The sequence below is a fragment of the Meleagris gallopavo genome, chromosome 1, assembly GCF_905368555.1.
Source record: "Meleagris gallopavo chromosome 1, MGAL_WU_HG_1.1, whole genome shotgun sequence".
NCBI classification, from domain to species: Eukaryota; Metazoa; Chordata; class Aves; order Galliformes; family Phasianidae; genus Meleagris; species Meleagris gallopavo.
The window spans coordinates 165,120,015-165,140,825 of NC_139404.1; the positions used below are offsets into that span (position 1 = coordinate 165,120,015).

The 20,811-nt window shown below is 41.3% G+C and overlaps 1 protein-coding gene across 1 annotated transcript in view; it reads left to right on the forward strand.

Moving 5' to 3' along the window:
- Positions 1-927: 927 nt before the first annotated feature.
- The window catches only part of LOC146545763 (uncharacterized), a 63,616-nt gene continuing 43,732 nt past the window's right edge, over positions 928-20,811 (forward strand). The window contains exons 1-2 of the mRNA XM_085230149.1: positions 928-1,027; positions 3,075-3,293. Of these exons, the coding sequence (XP_085086275.1) occupies positions 928-1,027; positions 3,075-3,293 (319 nt within the window). The remainder of the gene's footprint in view (positions 1,028-3,074; positions 3,294-20,811) is intronic.

Consider the following 20,811-nt stretch of genomic DNA (forward strand, 5'->3'; position numbering starts at 1 on the left):
AAATGCTGGAAGTGCCCTAAACACAGGAACAGACCAAGAGAAATGCATTACAGGAACATCTTTCTCTGCTCTCTAATATGGTGTCCACTGACACACAGAAGCACAATATCATCCCTTGGCAATGGAGTCAATGTACATTTGTGAGAGATTCCTGAGACCAAACCACCCAACCACTGTATTTAGGATTGCAAAGAAGAAAAAATGAAAAACATGATGTGATGGAAGGGTCCTATGGGGCAGGAAAACAATGAAACAAGAAAGGAATTTCAATTTAAGGATGCAGTTATTGTGAGTAAGGCTTAATGTGTTAGTGCTAAGCAACAGCTTGAAGTTACATCAGAGGAGCTTGAGGTTGAATATTAGGAAAAATCTCTTCTCAGAAAGAGTGGTGAGGCATTGGAACGGGTGGTGGAATCACCATCCCTGGAGATGTTTAAGACTGGTGTAAATGTGACACTGAGGAACATGGTTAATGATCATGGTGGGCATGGCTCAATGGTTGTACTAGTTCATCTCAGAGGTCTTTTCCAACCTTAATGATTCTGTGATTCTTTCCTAGGACTGAGGGCTCTGCAGAGGTCTGCGGACATGCTTCAGCTGGGACTGTCTGGAGTCCTGGCGGACAGATGCCCCTTGCTATTGATTTGAGTATTAGCAGTTGTGAATTGTAGTGTGGGAACTGAAAGACCAGGAGGGAAAGTGATTCTTTTTAAAAGCCATATAAAGCAAAGTCGAGACTTTATCTCGTCTATTCCACCTTTGGTTTAATATTGCCATCTCTTCCCACATGCTTTTTTCAATACAGGGCAAAATGAAGCTTTATCCTCTCTTCTGCTCCAGTTATACTCTGCAGAGATTATGGACCACGACTCTTGCTTATGCAGGTGCAAGGCGGTGCAGTAAAAGGGAAGTGACTTGGATGTTAGCATGGCTGTGATGTGCTCTGCTGTGAAAGCAGGATCCCAGCACACAGCGAGCTTCCCATTCCTTCCCAGTGGTTTGTCCTCGATTGACCTGGATGTAGCAAGTGAGAAAAACACTGGATGAGGTCTCACTTAATCCTAGGTTCTCTTTTAACTTCCAACCAAGCCGCCTCTGTACCAGCATGTCACTTGGAGAGGATGTGGACAAATATATCTGTGCTGAGGAGTGGCAGAGGCTGTTGTCTGCTTTTAGAACTGCTGAGCAGCATGTTTTTCTAAGCTGGCTAATTATTATGGGCTCAAAACTAACGGCTGTTTTTAACTGACAAGGCAATATGCCCTTCACCCATCTCTTGAGCTGTAAGGAGAAATATCTCTTTTGAGAAGCATGCTCGTTAACTCATTCCTCCCTATCTGATTTCATCTTTTCAATATCATCCTTTCCCTCTGCACTTCTCCTATGAAGGAGAGCATCAAACAAATTCTTACTGATTACAGCTGGATCTTCCTCCTTCATCCTGCTGAGTTGCAAGGATGCAACTTAGAATCTTCTGTGTCAGAAGTAGCAGATAGAACTATTATACCATCCTGGTATCATATGAGGAGTTGGAGAAAGGCAGCACCATGATCATAGAATCATAGAATCATAGAATAACTTGGGTTGGAAAGGACCTTAAAGTTCATCCAATTCCAACTCCCCACCAAAGGTAACCACTAGGTTAGGCTGCCCAGGGCCTCATCCAATGTTCCCAAGGTGTTAGTGCTAGTGCAGCCATAACAAAAGACTGTTGGAGAAACTGAATTGTTTCAGATGCCTCTGTCCTTATCCAGGGCAGCAAGGAGATCAGGAGGAGGCAGTGATTTGACAAATCACTATTTACATCCAAGGTGGTTAAGTTGGGAAATGGAAAGAAGGATAGAGATTTCTAGACAAATGTCATTCAGATCCATGTATCATGCAACACTACTGAATATAAACATTTATTCCCAGAAGCTTGTGATGTTTTTTTTTCCCAACAAGAAGAAGTTAACACCTGACAAAAGCAGGTCAAGATCTAAAAGTAGATGCCCCATCCCTGGAGACACTCAATGTCAGGCTGGACAAAGCTCTAAGCAACCTGATCTAGCTGTAGGTGTCCCTCTGCATTGCTAAGTTGGACTAAATGGCCTTTAAGGGTCCCCTCCAATTCAAATGATTCTATGATTTCCTGAGAAAGGAAGAAAGCAACATAGCAACTAATACACTCTGATACTGAGTGTCAAATCTTGTTCTCAGTTTGAAGGGCTCCTGGCAAGGCTGGAAAATGTTTGTGTACTGTTCTGCAATATCACCATCTGCAAAGGTCTGTTTAGTGCTTGAAGATTTCCTGACAGGAGTGACTCTATTTTGGCTCCCAGATTCAAGGACCAGGCTACCAGTAGTTGTACTCCAGGAGGGTACTTCTCCACGCTATGAGTTACAACAAGCTGCAGATTTTTAGAACTTCACAAGGTCAAGTTGCCAAGACTTAAATCATTGCAGCATGGAATTAGAGTCCTATTTTGGGCCACCAACATTTAAAAAGCTTGTGCCAAGCTAGCAATTGCCTGCAGAATCATACCAATTTGAAAAAGAAAAGAAATAAAGAGGCAGAAAAAGGATAAGGGAGTAAGAGAGGGTTTTTTTTTCTGTGAATAACATTATTACACATTGTACACCAAAAAGAAATGACTTCAGGGATGAATGACCCTTGTGACCGACTTCCCCAGATCACAGGATGTCAATTTGTGATTTGAAGGCACCTACTATGTAGTGCAGGGAGCAATGTGAAAAAGCGCATGCTGTCCCCAGACTAAATAAGTGTCACTTTGTTTTCAAGCTAGAAAAGACAGAAAGAAAGAGGAAAAGGAAGGGAGGGAGAGAGAAAGGATGTCACAGATGAAAGCATGTTCTCAAGGGTCACACCAGAGTGTTCTTACCTCAGCAAATGCTTTGGCTTAACTTCATAACTGAATAATCCTGCTATCTGATACTGCCTGAGAAATAAAGTGTTCTTTAAAGCTTCTGCCGATTTTGCAGCACTGTAATAAAGTAGGTTGCAGCAAGTATCCTGCATGCCGTGCCTCCAAATGTACCAGTTAATTACTGAGCCCTTTAAACCTGCTAACAAGACAAGCCTTGTTCTTTCAACCTATTGCTTTTTGCCAAAAAAAAAAAAAAAAAAAAAAAAAAAAAGTCTGTTGGGCAAATAAATCTTTCCAGAGAAAACAGATTTGTTTCCAAATCAGTCAACTGTGCTGAACTGGAAAGGAAGAAATGTTATTTTTTCCAGGATGAAAGCAAAACAAGATCTCTCCCTGTTTACCCCGTCTCACCCATTTCTAAAGAAGGTCAGTTTAATTCCTTCATTACTTTTTCCTGCTGTCTTATTTATCTTAAAGTCTTCTACTCTTTTTCAGTTTTACTGGCAAAGCCCTGCCTCATTGGTCCAACACAGCAGTGCACTGTGCTTTGCTCTTCACAGCCATGTGAAGATGCTGAATAGTGCTGGGTGAACTGTGAGCATCCAGAGTTTTTCCTTTCTTCCTCGCTTTCTCCATGCTCCTGAAAAAAAAGCCATAAATCTCAAGAGCTTATTGTTGATTTGGTTTTCTTTTGGCATGCTGTGCATTTTGGATGCTCCTAAGTCTGTGAGAGCAGTCACAAATTCAGCTTGCCCAAACCCTGTTATGCTACACTGGAGTGTACTGCTGGTTGTACTCTTGTACAGTAATCACCTTTTCATACTGATGCCTGGGTCTGAACTGGGTAGGAAGGAATGAAAGTAGAAATATAGAATCATAGAATCATTACGGTTGGAAAAGACCACTAAGATCATCTAGTCCACTCATCCACCCACCACTACTGCCATGCCTTATAAACCATGTCTTTCAGTGCTACATCTTCATTTTTCTTGAAAATCTAAGGCAGTATGGTGAGACAGAAGGAAAAAAGAAGAGATTTTCTGCCTTCCTAGTGGGTAACATTTAAGTTTTAACTTAGAAGGAGCTTTGGACAACTCCAGGGACAGGCTACATTACAATGGCATTAAGTAAGAGTCATTCGGTCTGCTTACACCAGTCAGCCAGCATGTGAGTTGTGTTTTGAATGCCAGAGTGTCAGACTGTAGAACTAGGCAAACTTTTAATTCTTTTGTTAACATTTATAGACTATAAGAAAGAATCATTAGAACAGAGTTGGGTGTCCAAGATGGCATCTTAACCTAAGATAAATGTACCCTCTTGAATTTTCAGGTTAGTGTTCTCTATGTGCTGGGTTGCTTACACAGCTTTGACCTCTCCTAGGCTTACGTACACACTACTGATTTTAGAGCATCAGCTTCAACAGAAGTACCTGAAGGGAGGTAGACCTTACCTGCTGATATGCAGGTTTTAGTGCAAAGGCTCCTACACATGACAAAGTGCCCATGCCTTACCGTCAGTCTTTTTTGCCGTTGAATTACCTCACTCATGCCTCAGGCACGGAATGTTCAGACAGCTTAGCTGGGATGCAGGGAGCTGTGAGCTGGTGACTAAGCACCATAACTTGATCAGGTGCCTGTGCCCTGGCTGCAGCTGGACAAGTCTAGAGGCAAGGCACATTCATCCAGTGCACGCAAACACCAAAGGAGGTAGAATAGCCACAATGGCCAAAGGTTCTGTGTGAAAGTCTGCAGCAGTGTAATGAACTCATAGATGGACTCACTTCTCAATTTTGCTTCGAGACTCAAGGTCATAGTCCTATTGTGCTATTTTCACAGAGAACAATAGGATACAATATATGACAGAGCGTACGTGGTTCCCAAGCTTTGCTAGTGAAGTGAAAAGCATTTCACAACCTTCAGTGCAATTCCAATCCATGTGCCAATGTAAAGTTCAGAAGCTCTTTCAAAACATGTCAGTTCTCCCTCATATTCCCCTTTGGTCACTAGAAAAATTGATCTTATACTCTCAAAACCATTTTGAAAATGCTGCCTCCCCATCCTAGCTCAGGAGCCCACCATTAATTTACCTGAACTGTCTGTGAATGCCAACAGATCTGTTCTGCTGAACATCATGAGAATGAATCCATGCTCCATTACTGACATTTTCAGTTCTCTACCTCCCTCAGACTTCTGGGAGTTGTCATTTTGAGCCATTGTTAATACTAAAGAAACCACTTTCAGAAAACAAATAAGTGGCTGTGAAAATCAGTACGCTCCCATTGAAGTCAACAGGAGTTATGTGAGTGGGAGCAGATGGCACCTGCTTGTTCTTTATAACCAGTGTTTATTCATTCACTCTAGATGATCCTAAAATCTTTACCTTGTCAGCCCTTCTTTGTACAGATCTAGTCTAGCCTGCATGAGAGCAACATTTGCCAGCTGTGCTGCCAAGAAATTACACTGTGCAAATAATTACCCTAAAGGAGGATAGCTTTGGCAGCAACTACCTGAGTGCTGAAGAAATGCAAGTAGTCGAAGGAGAGTGCTGCCATAAAGTGTCTGGGGGAACGTATTAGGGAGACATTCAGCAAAAGTGACTGAGACCTCTGATTCTCTGCCAGCTGTCAGGTTTGGAATTACAGCCATAACAATTAGCCATGATTACTTCCCGATGTTGTTAAGTACAGTGCAAAGATCACCAGTTGGAATTGTTGCTTTCTGTAGTTATGCGAGGGTGGTGTCACAGAGGAGTTTCAGATCACAGGGACGAAGATTGGTGATGGATTGGAAGATGTGGATCAGTAGGATAAATATTTACTGTTTATGCTTAGTAGGTCACCCTCCACACAGCTACTGGCAGTAGCTATTAAAAACACAGCCATTATTACATAGATAAATATAGATAATGACATCTCTGAGTAGTGCTACAGAGGCTACAGAGTCATCTCATGACTGTAGTAGTCCAATTGGCAGCCCTGTTGTCCAATTGGCAGCTAATCTTATGCTATTCCTTGCCTATATCAAAAGCATGAAGAAAACATATACCCTAATACATGGCCAAAATGTTCAAATGTTAGTAAATTATTGGGCTTTACCTAAGACTCTTGTCCATAATTTGAAGGTCACCAGCTTGATGTCCTAAGATCTCACAAGCAAAAGTGATGAGCAAATACCAGAACTGAAGACCTTCTATACAAACACCCTCGATGCCAGAAAATCAAAAGACCAGCTGAGTTCCACTGGTGTTCATAGCTAAGTTTAAGATAGAGCACCTCTCTGGGAAGCTGGGGACAATGTTTTGCTATTTTTTCTTTATTGCATTCAAGAGTAGTTTTTGATAGTCCACCTTAAAAATTCCCTCCATACGCAGTAGGTATTACGATTTATGTCAGGACTAAACAAAACATTTTAAGTCCTGCTGCAGCTATATTTTGGATTTCAGGCTTACATTGTCAGTGAATGCAGGCTGAAGTCTATTTACACTCTAGGAATATGATAACCTTGCCACAGCTAGTTTTTCCCCCTTCACTTATGTTCACACTCCTAACTCCTATCTCAAAGGCTTTCCTGAATACTTTGGAGAGTGGAGCGAAGGAAGGAGAGTGAGGGGTTTTGTGTGGAGAGATGGATCAGTTCAGCCAAACAGACTGGATGACTTACTTGTTCCTGGTGGAATGTCAGTGGGTTTCCTTGGAGAATTCAGGACTCCAGTCATGACTAATTGGACAACTCTAAAGTCTAAGTTGAAATGTTTAGGCCCAGACTATTGTGATCTGTAAAAACAGCGATGTATAGATAATTATCTTTGCTAGGAACCAGCCAAATGTTTTGCCATCAGTAACAAATTCAGAGCTTTCTTGCATGCTTGCACTCCAATCACTGTATCCCAATCAGTGTTTAGTTCCTTTGTTGGCTGCTGAACATCTCTTGTTCGAGGGATCTGATATGGAGCTGTTCTATTATAAATGATCATGGAAGGAAAAATCATTGTTCACCTCACCAACAGAACAAAAGCAGCTCTTACAATTAGACTTTGGTTAAATGCTTAAGGAAAGACCATTTCTGCCAGATCAAATGAATGCCCATGGAAACCAACCGTGGCAGAAATTGGTTTAGTTAAACATTGGAGCTAATCCACTCTGAAGTTCTTTTAGCAATGTTTATTCAGCTTTAATTGTTTCATGAACACACAACAAGTTTAAAGAAGGCCTTAGAACCTACATCAAGTCCATATGGTTCATTTAATACAATTTAATTTGACCACTTGAGAGGCATAAACATTCTTAACATCTGAATTAAAGGTGTCTCTGGAAGGCATTCAGCTTTTCACTAGATGTTGTTAAGAAGAAGACAGAAGCCAAAGAGAGGACTGTTATATAGAGTCGGTAATCTGATATTCTGCTATCATTTCCACAAAGTTCTTTTTCACAGGAAAAACACCTTAGACTTAGGATTCCTAGAAGAGGTGAGTTTTTTTTTTTTTTTTTATATGAAAGAGTAGATGCTTTGTTCTTCTGTATTTAATAGAAGAAAAATATTCTTGAAGTTTGCATAAGCTTTAGATCTGGAGTTATACTGCTCCCTTACAGGACAAAACCTGGTAAGACATTGTTCCCAGTGCTGCTAAGACTTCTGTGTGGTAGTGAAGTAATAGCAAGTATACAGAAAACACTTCGCATTTCTGTCTTCTCTGGAGACAGTGGAAATCAGTAGATAAAGAAATAACCCACAGATATTCCCTCAACTAAATCACAAACAGTTTAATTCTGAAAATCCCAAGGTTTCACAAAGTGAAAGTACTGAAAAGTCATCACATTTATAGGACGTGAAGCAGCTGTTGTCCAGTTTCATCTAGAGTTCTAGATCTGCTGAGGACAAAGCTCTTGTGGTGGGACAGCATCATGGAGCAAAGCACACCTGGTACATTTGGCCTTGGGTAGATTTAGGCCTGGGAACAAACAGACAGACTAAAGCACATCTACAGTGCGTTTCAACCGAAGTGTCCACTCATCTGCACTGAGTCAAATTCCCAGAAGTGCCTGTTCTTGTCCTTCTCCAATGATTAGTGGGAGTATCCAAGGGTAATTAGGTTACTGGTATAAGTGCCTCAGCAAGGGTTGAATAACAGGATGACTCTACGTGCCACAGTCCTCAAGAACGTTTATGCAAATCAGTGGTTGCCACTTTGAATTATTACTCAAAGAAAAAGGAGAAAAATGGGAAAGGAGAATAATTTGCCTTCTGAGATACTTAAAGTAAAAGAACATTTGTCAGATAGATATTTGAAAGGCAAAACTCAGCATAAATGGGACTGGGAGGGAGAAAAAAAGTGAAATGCTCTTTGCCCTCGAAAGCAAGGTGCTGAGAGTAAGAAATCAAAAGGTAGTGCTCTCCTCCCCTGGTTTTGACAAGAGCATTTTTTATGAGTAGAAAGACATGAATGTATAGGATCTTTCTAGTGGTAGGTGAAGATGCCTATCTACAGTGCTTTTTTTTACTATGATCAATGTGTTAGCATTATCTTAGGTCTCAAAAGCCTTCACAAAGGAAAGCAGCCTACAGGAGAAACAAGAATAGCCAAAGGTATTTATACTCCTTTAGGGTAGGCCTGCTCTATAAGTACTGATGAGACTGAAGGGTGTCTGTGCTTGCTGCTGTTAACTGTAAACTTATCTAGAAACAAAAGCTTAGAGTTCAGTTCATGCTGCAAAAATTCAGATGAGAGCTTGAGCAGCTGGACCACCTCGCAGCACAGACACATAGGGGTTCTTATTTCTTAAACACAGACTTTCTGTGACATTTTGGACCCCTGAGAGTATCTGAGTGGTCTCTGCAGCCTGTCAGACACTAATAAGGTATTATGTGCAACCTTTCCCTTTGGGAGAAACAGGTGAAAGCCATGTGGTATTTGTTTTGGCATCTCAGATAGCACTGCAAGGGTAAGCTGTCCTCCTAGCCTCTCTAAGATATCATCTATATTGCTAAAAAATAGAAGGCAGGGATGGTTGCCAAGGACAAGAGCACAAACTGCTGCCCATACTGCTTAGGGCTTGTCTTCTCTTGTCTATACTACTTGGTCTTGGATCACTTCTGAAGCCTGTGTGGTCTCCATGTGATCCTGAGAGAGCAATACAGTTTGTTGTCTGTTTCTGTAGGAAGTATGCCCTGATGGCTACATCTCTGCTCACCTGTGTTAGATTTTTACAAAATGTCCCCAAATGTTTTTTGCATGTCTGGAAGTATGCTGTTAAAGGATGAGTCTGAGGACATAAAAGCTGTTGGGATAGTGGTGGTGTGGTTGGGAGCCAAATCTGGTGAAGTGTTATCCATGCTGCATTTGGAAGGGATTTACAATCTTATTTTTTTCTGGGATCAACACGTGTTTCATTATTGGTAAGCTGATACAGGCCATCCCTGACATCATATAACATTTTAGCTTGAGATGGGTCACTAGCACAGCTGTCCAGATTTCTTATTGAAGTCAGCTTCACTGGAAAAACACTCCATTGTTGTTCTTCTCTCCAAACCAACTAAGCAAGAAAACAACAGCAACAGCAAAACAAAGTCAAAAAGTATAGTTGTTTAAGAGCTGCTGCTTTTTGAGGGCTTGGGATTTCCACTGCTTTTGGCTGGTCAGCAAAACCTGCTAAGCAGAAACAGAAGTCTGTGGCCCCTCCACACTGCTGTGGGTTTGGGTTGGAACACAGCACCTCAGTATGCGTAACCCAAGCGTGAGAACAATCCTCGCTGCCCTGCAAGCCCCGCCGAGCCTGCATGTTAATGCTTAATGTAATTCTTGGCCCGCTGTCATTTTGGCAGCACTTTGAACTGCAGACCTCAATTTAATGCAATTATTAGATGTAAGACGAATACCATATAGGATACACCAGTCATCAAATCGTAGACTGGAGGTCTGGATCATGAGATGTTACGTTGCCAGTCCTCATGCTCAGAGAATTAAACACTCCCCACGCTAGTCCAGGTGATGTTTGCCCAAATTATACCAAATTGTCCAGTAACAGAAAGATCTTTAGTAGATCTGTAGGTCCCTGATCCACAGGAATGACATAGTGAACCAGAACAACAGATCACAAGGTGTTGATCTGAGAATCAGGAGGGTGAGGGACTTCATTTCAGTTCCCCTGCTGACCTGGTCTGGTACCCTTCCAAGCTTCCTAGCCATACAAAAGAAGAAATTATCATATTGGCTTTGTCTGAAAAGCCACTTTGATGTAAAGCACATCTGTAGACTGAAGTCCCGAATAGTCATAGAATTTAATAATAATAATAATAGTAATCTAAAATAAGCAGAATTATTAAAATCAGGTACTAATTCATTTCAATATCCTTGGACCACCAAAGGCCTGCCAATGAAATGATTTTTTTTCTTTTGTAGAGGGAGCAATTTGGCAAACTGGTATACTGTCCTTGCTCTCCAAAATATTTGAGCTGAAGGTTGCTGAATAGTGAGAGAGACAATTTTTTGCTCCTTAGTTTTTTGTTCTTACCCTGTCTGTGTTGGACATTGACTACATGCCTCTTTCTCACAGTCAGGTTACTAAATTCTTTCTCTGATGAACAGCCCATAGCATACTGACTTTGGATAAGCAAGACTTCAGGTAAGAGCTGATAAGCACAGCGAGAGCATGGGTTCATCACACAGATAGTCCTTTGCCTGTCAAAATTGGAAGTTATGCACAGTCCTGGGGATCCTACTGGGTGTTTTTTAGAAGGGAGGCTTGAAATGCATTCCTGACTCTTTTTTTGTGTGTGCAAAAGACAATTACATGGGGAAGGCATAATGAAGGCATTTGAATGCCAGGTTCTGGAGAGAAGATCTACAGAAATATTTGTATTTGCATGGCTTCATTTATTTAATCTGGAATGTCCTCTGACTCAGTTCTCATGTCCTCCTCTTCCCTAGCAAACACAGAAAAATGGGGCTCTTGGGGGATTTCCATCTCCTCCATGCAAGAATTTTGCTTCTGACACGTATGAGGAGTAAGAACAGAACTGTGGCAATAAATAAATATCAATGTGATTAAAAACAAATGTATAAAGAATCATTAATGATACACTTGAGAGAATGGAAGAGTGCTACGCCAGAAACACCACCAGGAACTGAGTGAATGTGAAGGGCTACACAGCCTGCAAAGGCAGCAAAAAGGTGGCAAAAGTGATTTACTGTGCATGCAAAAAGCAATATTTGAGCCCACAGATGAATATTTCCTGTTTAATTAGTAGACTTGCTCTGAACTAGGAAGACAGACCAGACTCAGAACTGTGCACATAACATAGCTCTGACAGCTGGAACTGCCTTGGCCTTTTTTTCTTTTCATCATTTCCACTCCCTTCACAAACACTGTGCCTGCTATGCCAACAGCTCTTGGAGAAGTTTGGACAACTTGCAGTCCTTCTCTTTTTGCTTTGAAGGCATTACTGAAAAGATAGATGGGATGTCTGGAAGTCCAGAAAAACTGTCTTTTGTGCAGGGTAGGAGGCTGAGTGTGGCTCTTGCCTTAAAACACAGCTCTTTTTGGAGCGTTTTTCCCATTTTTACCACTGATGCATTTGAAATGCAGCCACCACATATGCAGGGCTTCACCCCAGTGAGTAATTATCCAATAGCTCCTGTTCTGAGTGTTCATGTAACTGCGTGTAGACAGAGAAGGAAACAACTCATTTGCATACAGAGCAAATATTTTGTCATCACCTGCTGTTCATCCTAATGAGATTTTGCCAGACTCATTAGAGTGATTCCATGCTTCTTAATACCCACTGGGATTGCTTTATTATTTGATAGAGTCAACAGTTGGCATATGCCAGAGTGTCTTTGTGTTCATCTCCCTCAAAACCTCTGAAAGCAGCTGAACAAAGGAAATGAATAACCAGTTCTGTTTCCTTCTCTCTCCCAAGATTTCTTAACGTTGACACCAGTGACTCCTAAACATCACTGCAAAAGGATCTCTTTATCAGCCCTCTCCCATAAGCTTCTGAAGGAAGTAGGTATCCTTGTTCCCACGTGGCTGAAAGCAAGGACCCTAAAGAGACCTGCTCCTGCTGAGGTCTGATGGGGATTTCTGTTTTTCTATTTTCCCTGCTGATTTAAAAAAAATATTTCTAAATCCATCGGTAGTATTTTTTTTTCTGTTTGTTACTCTATCAGAAAGTCATACAAGCAACAGGATAGAACCCTAACACTTGGAGAGGGAAGTGATGAAATTTAAAAAAAAATTCAGCTGTTGGTGAGTTCACATCAATAAAAAGCTATGGAAGATTTGGGCAATATTTTACATGGAACTTTTTGCACGTAGGCTTTCCATATATCCTGGTGATGGTGGACAGAGAGCTATCAACTGCAATGAAAACAAATGAAAACTTAGAGAGAAATATTTTTCTTTACTCTGTCAGATGTAATAATCTGAGGTGTTTCAATGGTATTAACAGGATATAATTCGTTTGGGCGTTACTTATAACAACATAAAGTTTAAAAAGATCTTGAAGTGTGATATTTAAGCTGACAGTGTCACTTTAAACAAATCCTGTCTAGATGATTTTTGCTTTGGGAGTCTCCTTTTACAAACAGACCTTGCCAAGAGTCAAAGTAAACACTATGTTAATCTTAGATCAGCCTTTAATTTCTCCTACTTCCTATCCCTTCCCCTTTCCTTTCTATTTCCTTCCAAGACAACAATGTTATAGACAATTCAAATTGGACATGTCCATAGCTGAACAACAAAAATCACCGACAGATGACAATGAGAATAGCAATAAACTCAACATCATAATTATTTTCTCGTCACACCAGCAATTACAGAAGTGAAGAAGGAACAACTGAGTGCTCTTAACTCAATATTGATCATTTAATTTTCTCATGTCATGTAATATTAAACAGGGTAATGCTGCTACAGGGATCCCTGGCAACAATTAAGCATAGCTAAAGAAGTCAGACTCACTGCAGGCTTGAGGAAGGGGAATAGCTCACTATTTGCTCTGATGGTAATAATTATATGCTATGGAAATAGTAGAATTAATACACAGGCATGAATTCTTCATTTTAGTGACGTTCTTATCCAGCCTAGTTCCTTCCAGATTTCTGTTAATATGATTTATACTCCTTACTTAGAACGTGGCCAAAATGTTGGTCTATGTTTGGCATAGGCTGAAGAATTGCAGCTTCAGTCTAGTCTACATGGTGAAGAATGAACTTGGCAACAGGTTAACTCGTGAGCTTTGAAATTCATATGCTTTTCATTCATGCTGTGTGCTGTAGAATCTTCATAGTTAATGCAGAAGAGCTTAAGTTGAGATCTTTGCTGATGGGCTGCTTTTAACCTTGATTTATTTATTGTTGAGTCCACACAGAGTGTGTCCCTGTGATTCCAGGTCACCTGGAGGTTTGGTTGCCAAAGCATAGATGTATCTATGGTATCTTGCCTGGTATTTAGCTGCTATTTCTAGAGACCATTTATTTCCTATTAGTCTCAAAATGTATCTGCCAGTATCGTGTGAATATCTTAAATACAGGAGGATATCACAAAAGAACATGATACCTATTTTAAAGCAGCTGAGTTGAATCTCTACATTTACTCTTATGAATAGCTATCCAGGCACAGCTGACTGCACCAACTAGATTTCAGTTGATTACATTCGGAGCTAAGACATCTGTCCCTTTTATTGACAACGAGTGTATGGTAAGATTCCTAAACTTGCCCAATGGAGTTGTTTTTCAACTGTGTGGTTGGCCCTCATTTGCCTCGTTAGGTGGACTTGTGCCTCCTGTAGATTCTATACCAGTATCTGTCAAGCTGCCTACATTCTGCCTACCATCAGTCTACGTTTCAGACGGTTCTTGCTGTGGAGTATATCTCAGCTCTGCTATCCAAATGACCTTCTACTGTTTGCCTTGAGGTTTATACGATAAATAAGATTGATAAATCCATTCATGAGTGCAAGCTCAGACCTCTGTTTAATTGAGAGCATAAATAAAACCTCAGTCACCCTGGGAGGAGAAAGAGTGGTGAGGAGACATCGTGGGGTGAGGTTTTCTTCTCTATGTTTTCATGGTGGGTGCAGCGGCGGTTCTTCAGAAGCATTTTTGCTGTGAGAATGCCGTCAGATACAGAGGAAGCGCTGAATTTGAACCATATGTTGGGGCCCTGCACAATGCAATCCCATTTACAGCTCCATTAATTTTAGTTTCTGTTATTTCATGTTGTACCGCTTACTTTAACTTCTCTCTCTTGGCAAATTATCATCAAAGTCCTACTCAAATTAGCCAAACATTGCGTCAAGTCTCCTGATTTATGTCAAGGAAGAGTATCCTGATTCAGACAGGTTACAAAACCTCACCTCAAACCTTCCATTATTTCTTTAAGACTTTAAAGAGTGTTCAGAGTGCTTGGATGGGTTTGCTTTTGTTTTCGCTTCCTGAGGAAAGCTGGAACCATTGACCTTTGTAGTATTTATGACCATCCCCAAATCATCTAGCCACTGAAGGGAAAGAGGAGAAGAGAGGACAAATCAGAGAGGTGAGTTAATCAAGCACTCCCTCAAGGGAAGGATCATTAGCGAAAGAGAAATGGAGTCTGGTGATGAACATGTAGTCCTGAAAGGGGCAAGCATAGAAAATTTGGATTGTCTTGAAATTTTTGACAGACCTTTAATATATTGTTTATTTTCCTTTTAATACTCCTTGTGTTCATACGAATCCCATCAATGGAATTCCATGGTTTTCATGATAACACAAAACCAAAAGATGCCAAATAAAAGTTGTCAATGGCACAAACATGGGCCAGACATAGAAAAGCATGACATAGAGGAATTCCTGCAAAAACAGAACCTATCTGTGGATAAAAGAAAATTAATGCAAGTGGAAATCATTTTTTCTTTAAATTGTGATATTATTTATTTAAAAAACGAGCCTCAAGAAAGCTATGATGAACATATGTTGAAGTATAAATTTGCTACAATTTATCAGAGCATTTGACTTACAGTGGAAGAATATTTTCTGTGCTAAGCACAGTAGCTTAATTTAACATTTTTTTGAGGAAAGGCTGAAAACACTGAATTGTGAAAGTTCTCAAATAAACAGAATCTATATTTGTTCTCAACCACTATTTGAAGCAAATCTGTTTGCTTGTTTTTTTCAGCTCTAGCAACATCCACATTATCTGTGCTATGGCAACAGAGATGTTCTGGATGATAATAATGATAATAGCCATAATCACTAACCAGAGCATGTTCCCCAGTGTGTGGCATGGGATACTTGTGCTGCTCTGCAGGGAGTCGGGCTGAGCCCCTCAGAGTTTCTGAGTTTAGGCTCAGTGGTGTGCAAACACAATTACACATCTCTTGAATCCTCCCTGACCTGAAAATAGTAATGCAACCTTCACATGGAACTGCATCTGAACTGATAAATCACTGCACGGAGCCAGCTTGTTTCTCTACATTCGTGGGAATGTTAATCTGCAGTCCAGATAAAATGTCTGTGGATATTTGACAGATGGATGCAGTTCAGTCAAATATCTTATTTGCTTTCAGATGAGAATAAGTTGCAGAACCAGGAGAACTTCCTCTTCTAGTCCTGGAGTGAGACAATGAGATATATCCATCTAAGTTCTTGAAAGCTAGGGTGACCAGAGAAATTCAATTGCCTCATTTTCAAGACTGTGTCATTTTAAAATAAATGTATTTTAGAAATTCCGTCCCTTTCATTTTGCATTTAATTTTACTTTCTGTGGGAGTAGAATCTGACATAAATTGAATAATATACTTTTTTTAAAGGAGTAAATCACCTACCATTTCTTCTTCAAATCTTCTACCATTTCATCACCTACAATAAAAATGATAAAAGTGAAGTTTCCATACAAAATGTATGTTAAGCTACATGACTGTTTAAATCAAAGCCTCCCATGCTGTGTATCCTCTAGTACTTCTTAGGCTTCTGATTAACATTAACAAAAAGATCAAAATGTAGTTTAAAAGAGCCATGCTTTACTTAAGAGGTTTAACTTAGCGTTTACCAAGCAATGGGAACATCTATTACTTAAAAGAAAAAAAAAGAAAAAAAGAAAGGAGTCTTGATAGATGAAAAGCTTAACATGAGCCAGCAGTATGTCCTTGCAGCTCGGAAAGCAAATGATATCCTGGGCTCCATCAGCAGAGGGGTGGCCAGCAGGGACAGGGAGGTGATTGTGCCCCTCTACTCTGCTCTTGTGAGGTCCCATCTGGAGTACTGTGTCCAGGTCTGGAGCCCCCAGTACGAGAAAGACAGAGAGCCACAGAGTTGGAGAGGGTCCAGAGGAGAGCCACAAAGATGATCAGGGGGCTGGAGCACCTCCCCTACGAAGACAGGCTGAGGGAGCTGGGCTTGTTCAGCCTGGAGAAAAGAAGGCTGGGGGGTGACCTCATTGCAGCCTTTCAGTACCTAAAGGGAGCCTACAAACAGGAGGGTAGTCAACTCTTTGAAAGGGTAGATAACAGCAGGACAAGGGGAAATGGTTTTAAGTTGAGGGAGGGAAGATTTAGGTTGGATGTCAGGGGGAAGTTCTTTACAGAGAGAGTAGTGAGATGCTGGAACAGGCTGCCCAGAGAGGTTGTGGATGCTCCATCCCTGGAGGTGTTCAAGGCCTGGTTGGATGGGGCCCTGGGCAGCCTGGTCTAGTATTAAATGGGGGGGTTGGTGGCCCTGCATGTGGCAGGGGGGTTGGAGATTCATGATCCTTGAGGTCCCTTCCAACCCTGGCCATTCTGTGATTCTATGATTCTGTGAAAGCATGAATGCAAAACGTTATTAAAATTGCTAACACAGAATAAAGTTCCTCACCTGATGATTTATCCTCACGTTTATACATCTTATTTAAAAACTCACCATCCTGAAAGGAATCCCTATAGGTTCAATCACAGGATGTATTAACTGCATCTGCTGCCTTATTCTGCCTTGTTTTGAGCCATGGATGGCCTTGTCTGTCTTGAACGTCTCTATTACTCATTACTGTCAGCCTGCTTTTTGGAGAAAGTAATCTGAATCCAGGGTGACATCTCTGGAAAGAAAGCTTCATACAAGCTCCTTACTGACGTATGGGAGGATCTCCAACAGGATTCTTCACTGCTGTTGTCTCTCTATTTTGTACAAGAAAGAAAAATTAAAAAAAAAAATTAACTTCACATGGGATTATCCACATTTTCTTTCAGAAATGACATTTAGCCTCTACCTAGAACTTATCTTCCTTATTTAATTATTGCTTTACTCAAGCAGATTCTCTCAGTATAACCCAGGACCTGATTACTCTCTGTCTTGAACATAGATAAAAGTTCTTGAGAAGGGCTAGTCCTATCTTCATCTCAACCCCACGAGGATTTTTGGACTTCTTCCAGTACAGTGTCTAGTTGGCACATAAAGCAGAAACATTGCTAGTGACAGTGATGAATGGTCTGTTCTTGGCTGTTGACTGCATTCACACCACTGGATATCCCTACACTATTTAATTGCATAAAAGATGAGATCCTTCTGGCCACATTAAGAATGTTTAGTCAGCATTATCAGATCTAAATAGTAATCTCCATAGAGGAAACTGGTAAACTTGTGTCCAAATTAAGTAGACAATAAGCAGAGAAAGTCCGTGCATTGAATGAACTCACTGCTCTCTCAGGACTATGGCAATCGGAGAATTGTAGAATTATTTAAACTCAATTAATCATTAAAAAAGAAGAACCTAACAAATACTTTTGGCAGCTACTGTACAGCCTTCTTGTTATGTAATTGAAATCATACAAGTAATTAAGAGGCAATTATAATCAGCGAGTGAGAGAGTTGTGGAAAAATGAGATGTGAAAAGACAGGAAGAGGCTGCAGATAATTCATTCTCTCTTTAACAGTTACTTGTCTCAACGGGTTCCTTTAGTCAAAGATAAGCTGAATTGTTGTACAGAGCTCAGCAGGAAGAGAAACCAGCAGCTCCCCAGACAGGGTGAGTTTTAAAGACGTAGAAATCCAGGGAAGCCCCAGGTGCACCAGTAGGACGGGCCAGAACTCTGAGGATCTCAGCTTCATGGAGGCAGTTCTATTGTCTTCGTAACCCAGCTGCTCCCAAGCTAATCCTCATTGTCCCCAGGCTACTCCTCCCCCATTTCTATATCAAGTTCTTCCCTTTCCATCACCTCCACTGTGCCTTGGAGCAAGGCAAGGAGAACACTTGAAGCAGAGACTTCCCCTAAAAGTTCTGTTGTATTTGTAAACAGCTGATGTCTGTTGTAACATAGAATCAGTAAAGTTGGATAAGACCACTAAGATCATCTAGTCCAACCATCAACCCATCCCCACCATGCCCACTCACCATGTCAATCACTGCCACATCCACATTGCTCTTGAACACCTCCAGGGAAGGTGACTCCACCACTTACCTGGGCAGCCTGTGCCACTGCATCACTACTCTTTCTCAGAAGAAACTTTTCCTAATCTCCAACTTGAACCTCCTCTGACACAACTTGAGGCCGTTACCTCTCATCCTAATGTGTCCATCCCCCAACAACTGCCTGAAGTCTGGAGAGACCTTCTTTACCAAGAGAGGGGGAGCAAACAAGCAAACAGAGACAAAACTTTCCCCTTCCTGCATGTCATATTTTTTATTTACTTGTCCTTACATGTGTTTGGAAGCCTCAGAAAGCCACATGAAAGAGGTGAAGTGTTTGTGCATGCCAAGGTTGCCTCTCCGCTGCACATGCTGGTGCTGTGCACAGCAGTCCCCCAAGCAGAGAAGGGATGCCCCAATTCAAGGGTGTCATCTTCCCTCAAGGGTCTGAAAATCACATCATGATCAATGACTGTGACTTCAGAAACAAGAGCAAGAAGACGGGGAAAGTCTTTCAGTAGAAATAGTCAAAATCAGAGCAGGAGAATGAACTGGATCTTGCACAGAAGTTTTATTTGTTTTCTTTTCATGTTCAGCACATCTCATGTTTCAGGCACCATTTGTCAGTAGCTTAAGGCAGCCATTTTAATAAAAAAAAATAGGCAAATTTTAAAGAAGAGACAGAGAAAGAAGAGACACATGTGTGTGCATGCTTTTACCAGTGCCGTTGCTGACAAACTGTGTTGATAAATTACTTTTCTTGCTTGGGGGGTCCAACTTGTCCCCATTTCCCACTGAAGAAAGAAAATGCAAAATATGTCTACAAAGCCACAATAGAAACATGCTAATGTGTCGGGGGGCCATTTTCTGTACTTCAGAGTCTGAGAATCTGCCTGCAGAAAGCCTTCAGTAACTGCTGCATGAGCGTTTCCAGATGAGTTTCCCCAGTTAGCATTGGAAGGGGTTAAGGCTGAACAAATCCCAAATGAAGCCCTGGCTTTAAACCTGCCTGGACCTCAAGCAAGTGGGACAGGTATTTATTTTAAGTTCCTGAGCTTGGATCAGTCAAATGCTTTCCAAAAGGTTCCCATCTGCCTTGCTTGCTTGTTCCTCCACCACACTTGTTTCCCCTCTGACCATTTCTCCAGACTATCACTTCAGGGAGAGAGGAAGCATCTAATGTCTGCACATAGCATCAGGGATGTGGGAGAGCCTTTCTTTTTATATTATTCCTGTAGAAAATCAGGAAGATTTTCCTGTAGAAAATTCTTCTACAGGAAGAATTCCTGTAGAAAAGACAGGAAGACTAGAGCAAAGCAGTGTGCTGTGATGTGAGAGCGGGCAACAAATCAGAAGACAAGAGTTTTCTGAGCAGAGCTTCTCGAGGGAGTAGCTACAAGTCACAGACCCAGTGTGATGTTGCTCTTGATTTATGGTTTCTCCAGGCAGCAGTATGTGTGTCTCTGCTCTTGTTGGAGTAAACAATACTCAGGCTATATTTTGCTCTATCCACAACCTATTTTAGGGGTTCTCTTGCTGTTGACCCACTGCAGAAGTTCAAGGAGCACACGCGCATCTCAGCACATGTAGGAAAATGGTGCATCTCAGCACATGTAGGGGGACGGTGCATCCAGCACCCTGGCCCTAGAGCTGCAGGAATTGGGCAGCAGCACCACAAAGCCTAAACTTTCCACGATGGAAGCAGGAATGTTGCCTTGCTACCTCCTCCTGCCTATGCAGGCAGAGTAAGGCTGAAGTCAGCAAATGGAGTCTGTGTGAGACAAAGCATTATCTGTGATGTGTGATGCAGCTGGAATGGCCAGGATAGGGTCCTTCCTCTCAAAATCTGTGAAAAAAGGCTGTGATTTGATTTTATTTGTGTTTTAGCTTTAGATAAAACATACAGCAATGCATACAGGAGTGACTCTCTCTCCCCCTACCCTGAGATATTGCCCAAGGAGCAGACAATAACAAGTAGCATTGATTTATTGCTGCAGAGGAGGGAGAAAAAGAGGAATGCAATAAATGCTGAGGAGATGAGAAATATACCCATTCCCTCACCCTTACACACAGACACACACAGATGCTCACAGCCCAGAAAGGGAGAGGAGGTTATGTGCCATGAACCAGCACATTGCTGAAATTCTAATGAAATGCGAGTCAGGCAGTTAGGTGGTGGAAGAAATGCTGAGTTTGATGTGCATTTATCATCTTCAGATGCTCAACCCAAGTCAGGGAGGAAAGTCATAGGAAGGGTACCCTACCACTGGCAAAAATATCTTGTAAGAAAGAGCAGGTTATTTCCTTATAAAGAGTTAGAGCAAATACAGTCTATTCCAAAACAAATCAGAACTTTGCTTTGAAGGGGTACTAACAAGCTTGGCAGAGCAAACACAAACATTAGAAAATGCTGACTTAAAATTGCCTTTCCTACCTGAATTTTCTACCCAGACATATGTGGACTTTCAACTGTGTGACCGACGGCCTTTTTCCACATAGCTCCTTCCTTCAGTACACAAATTGGGCCTATTCTGTGGTGGGATTTCTACTTTGTCTTATTACAAAAGCTACAAGTGAATGAGGAGTAGTACA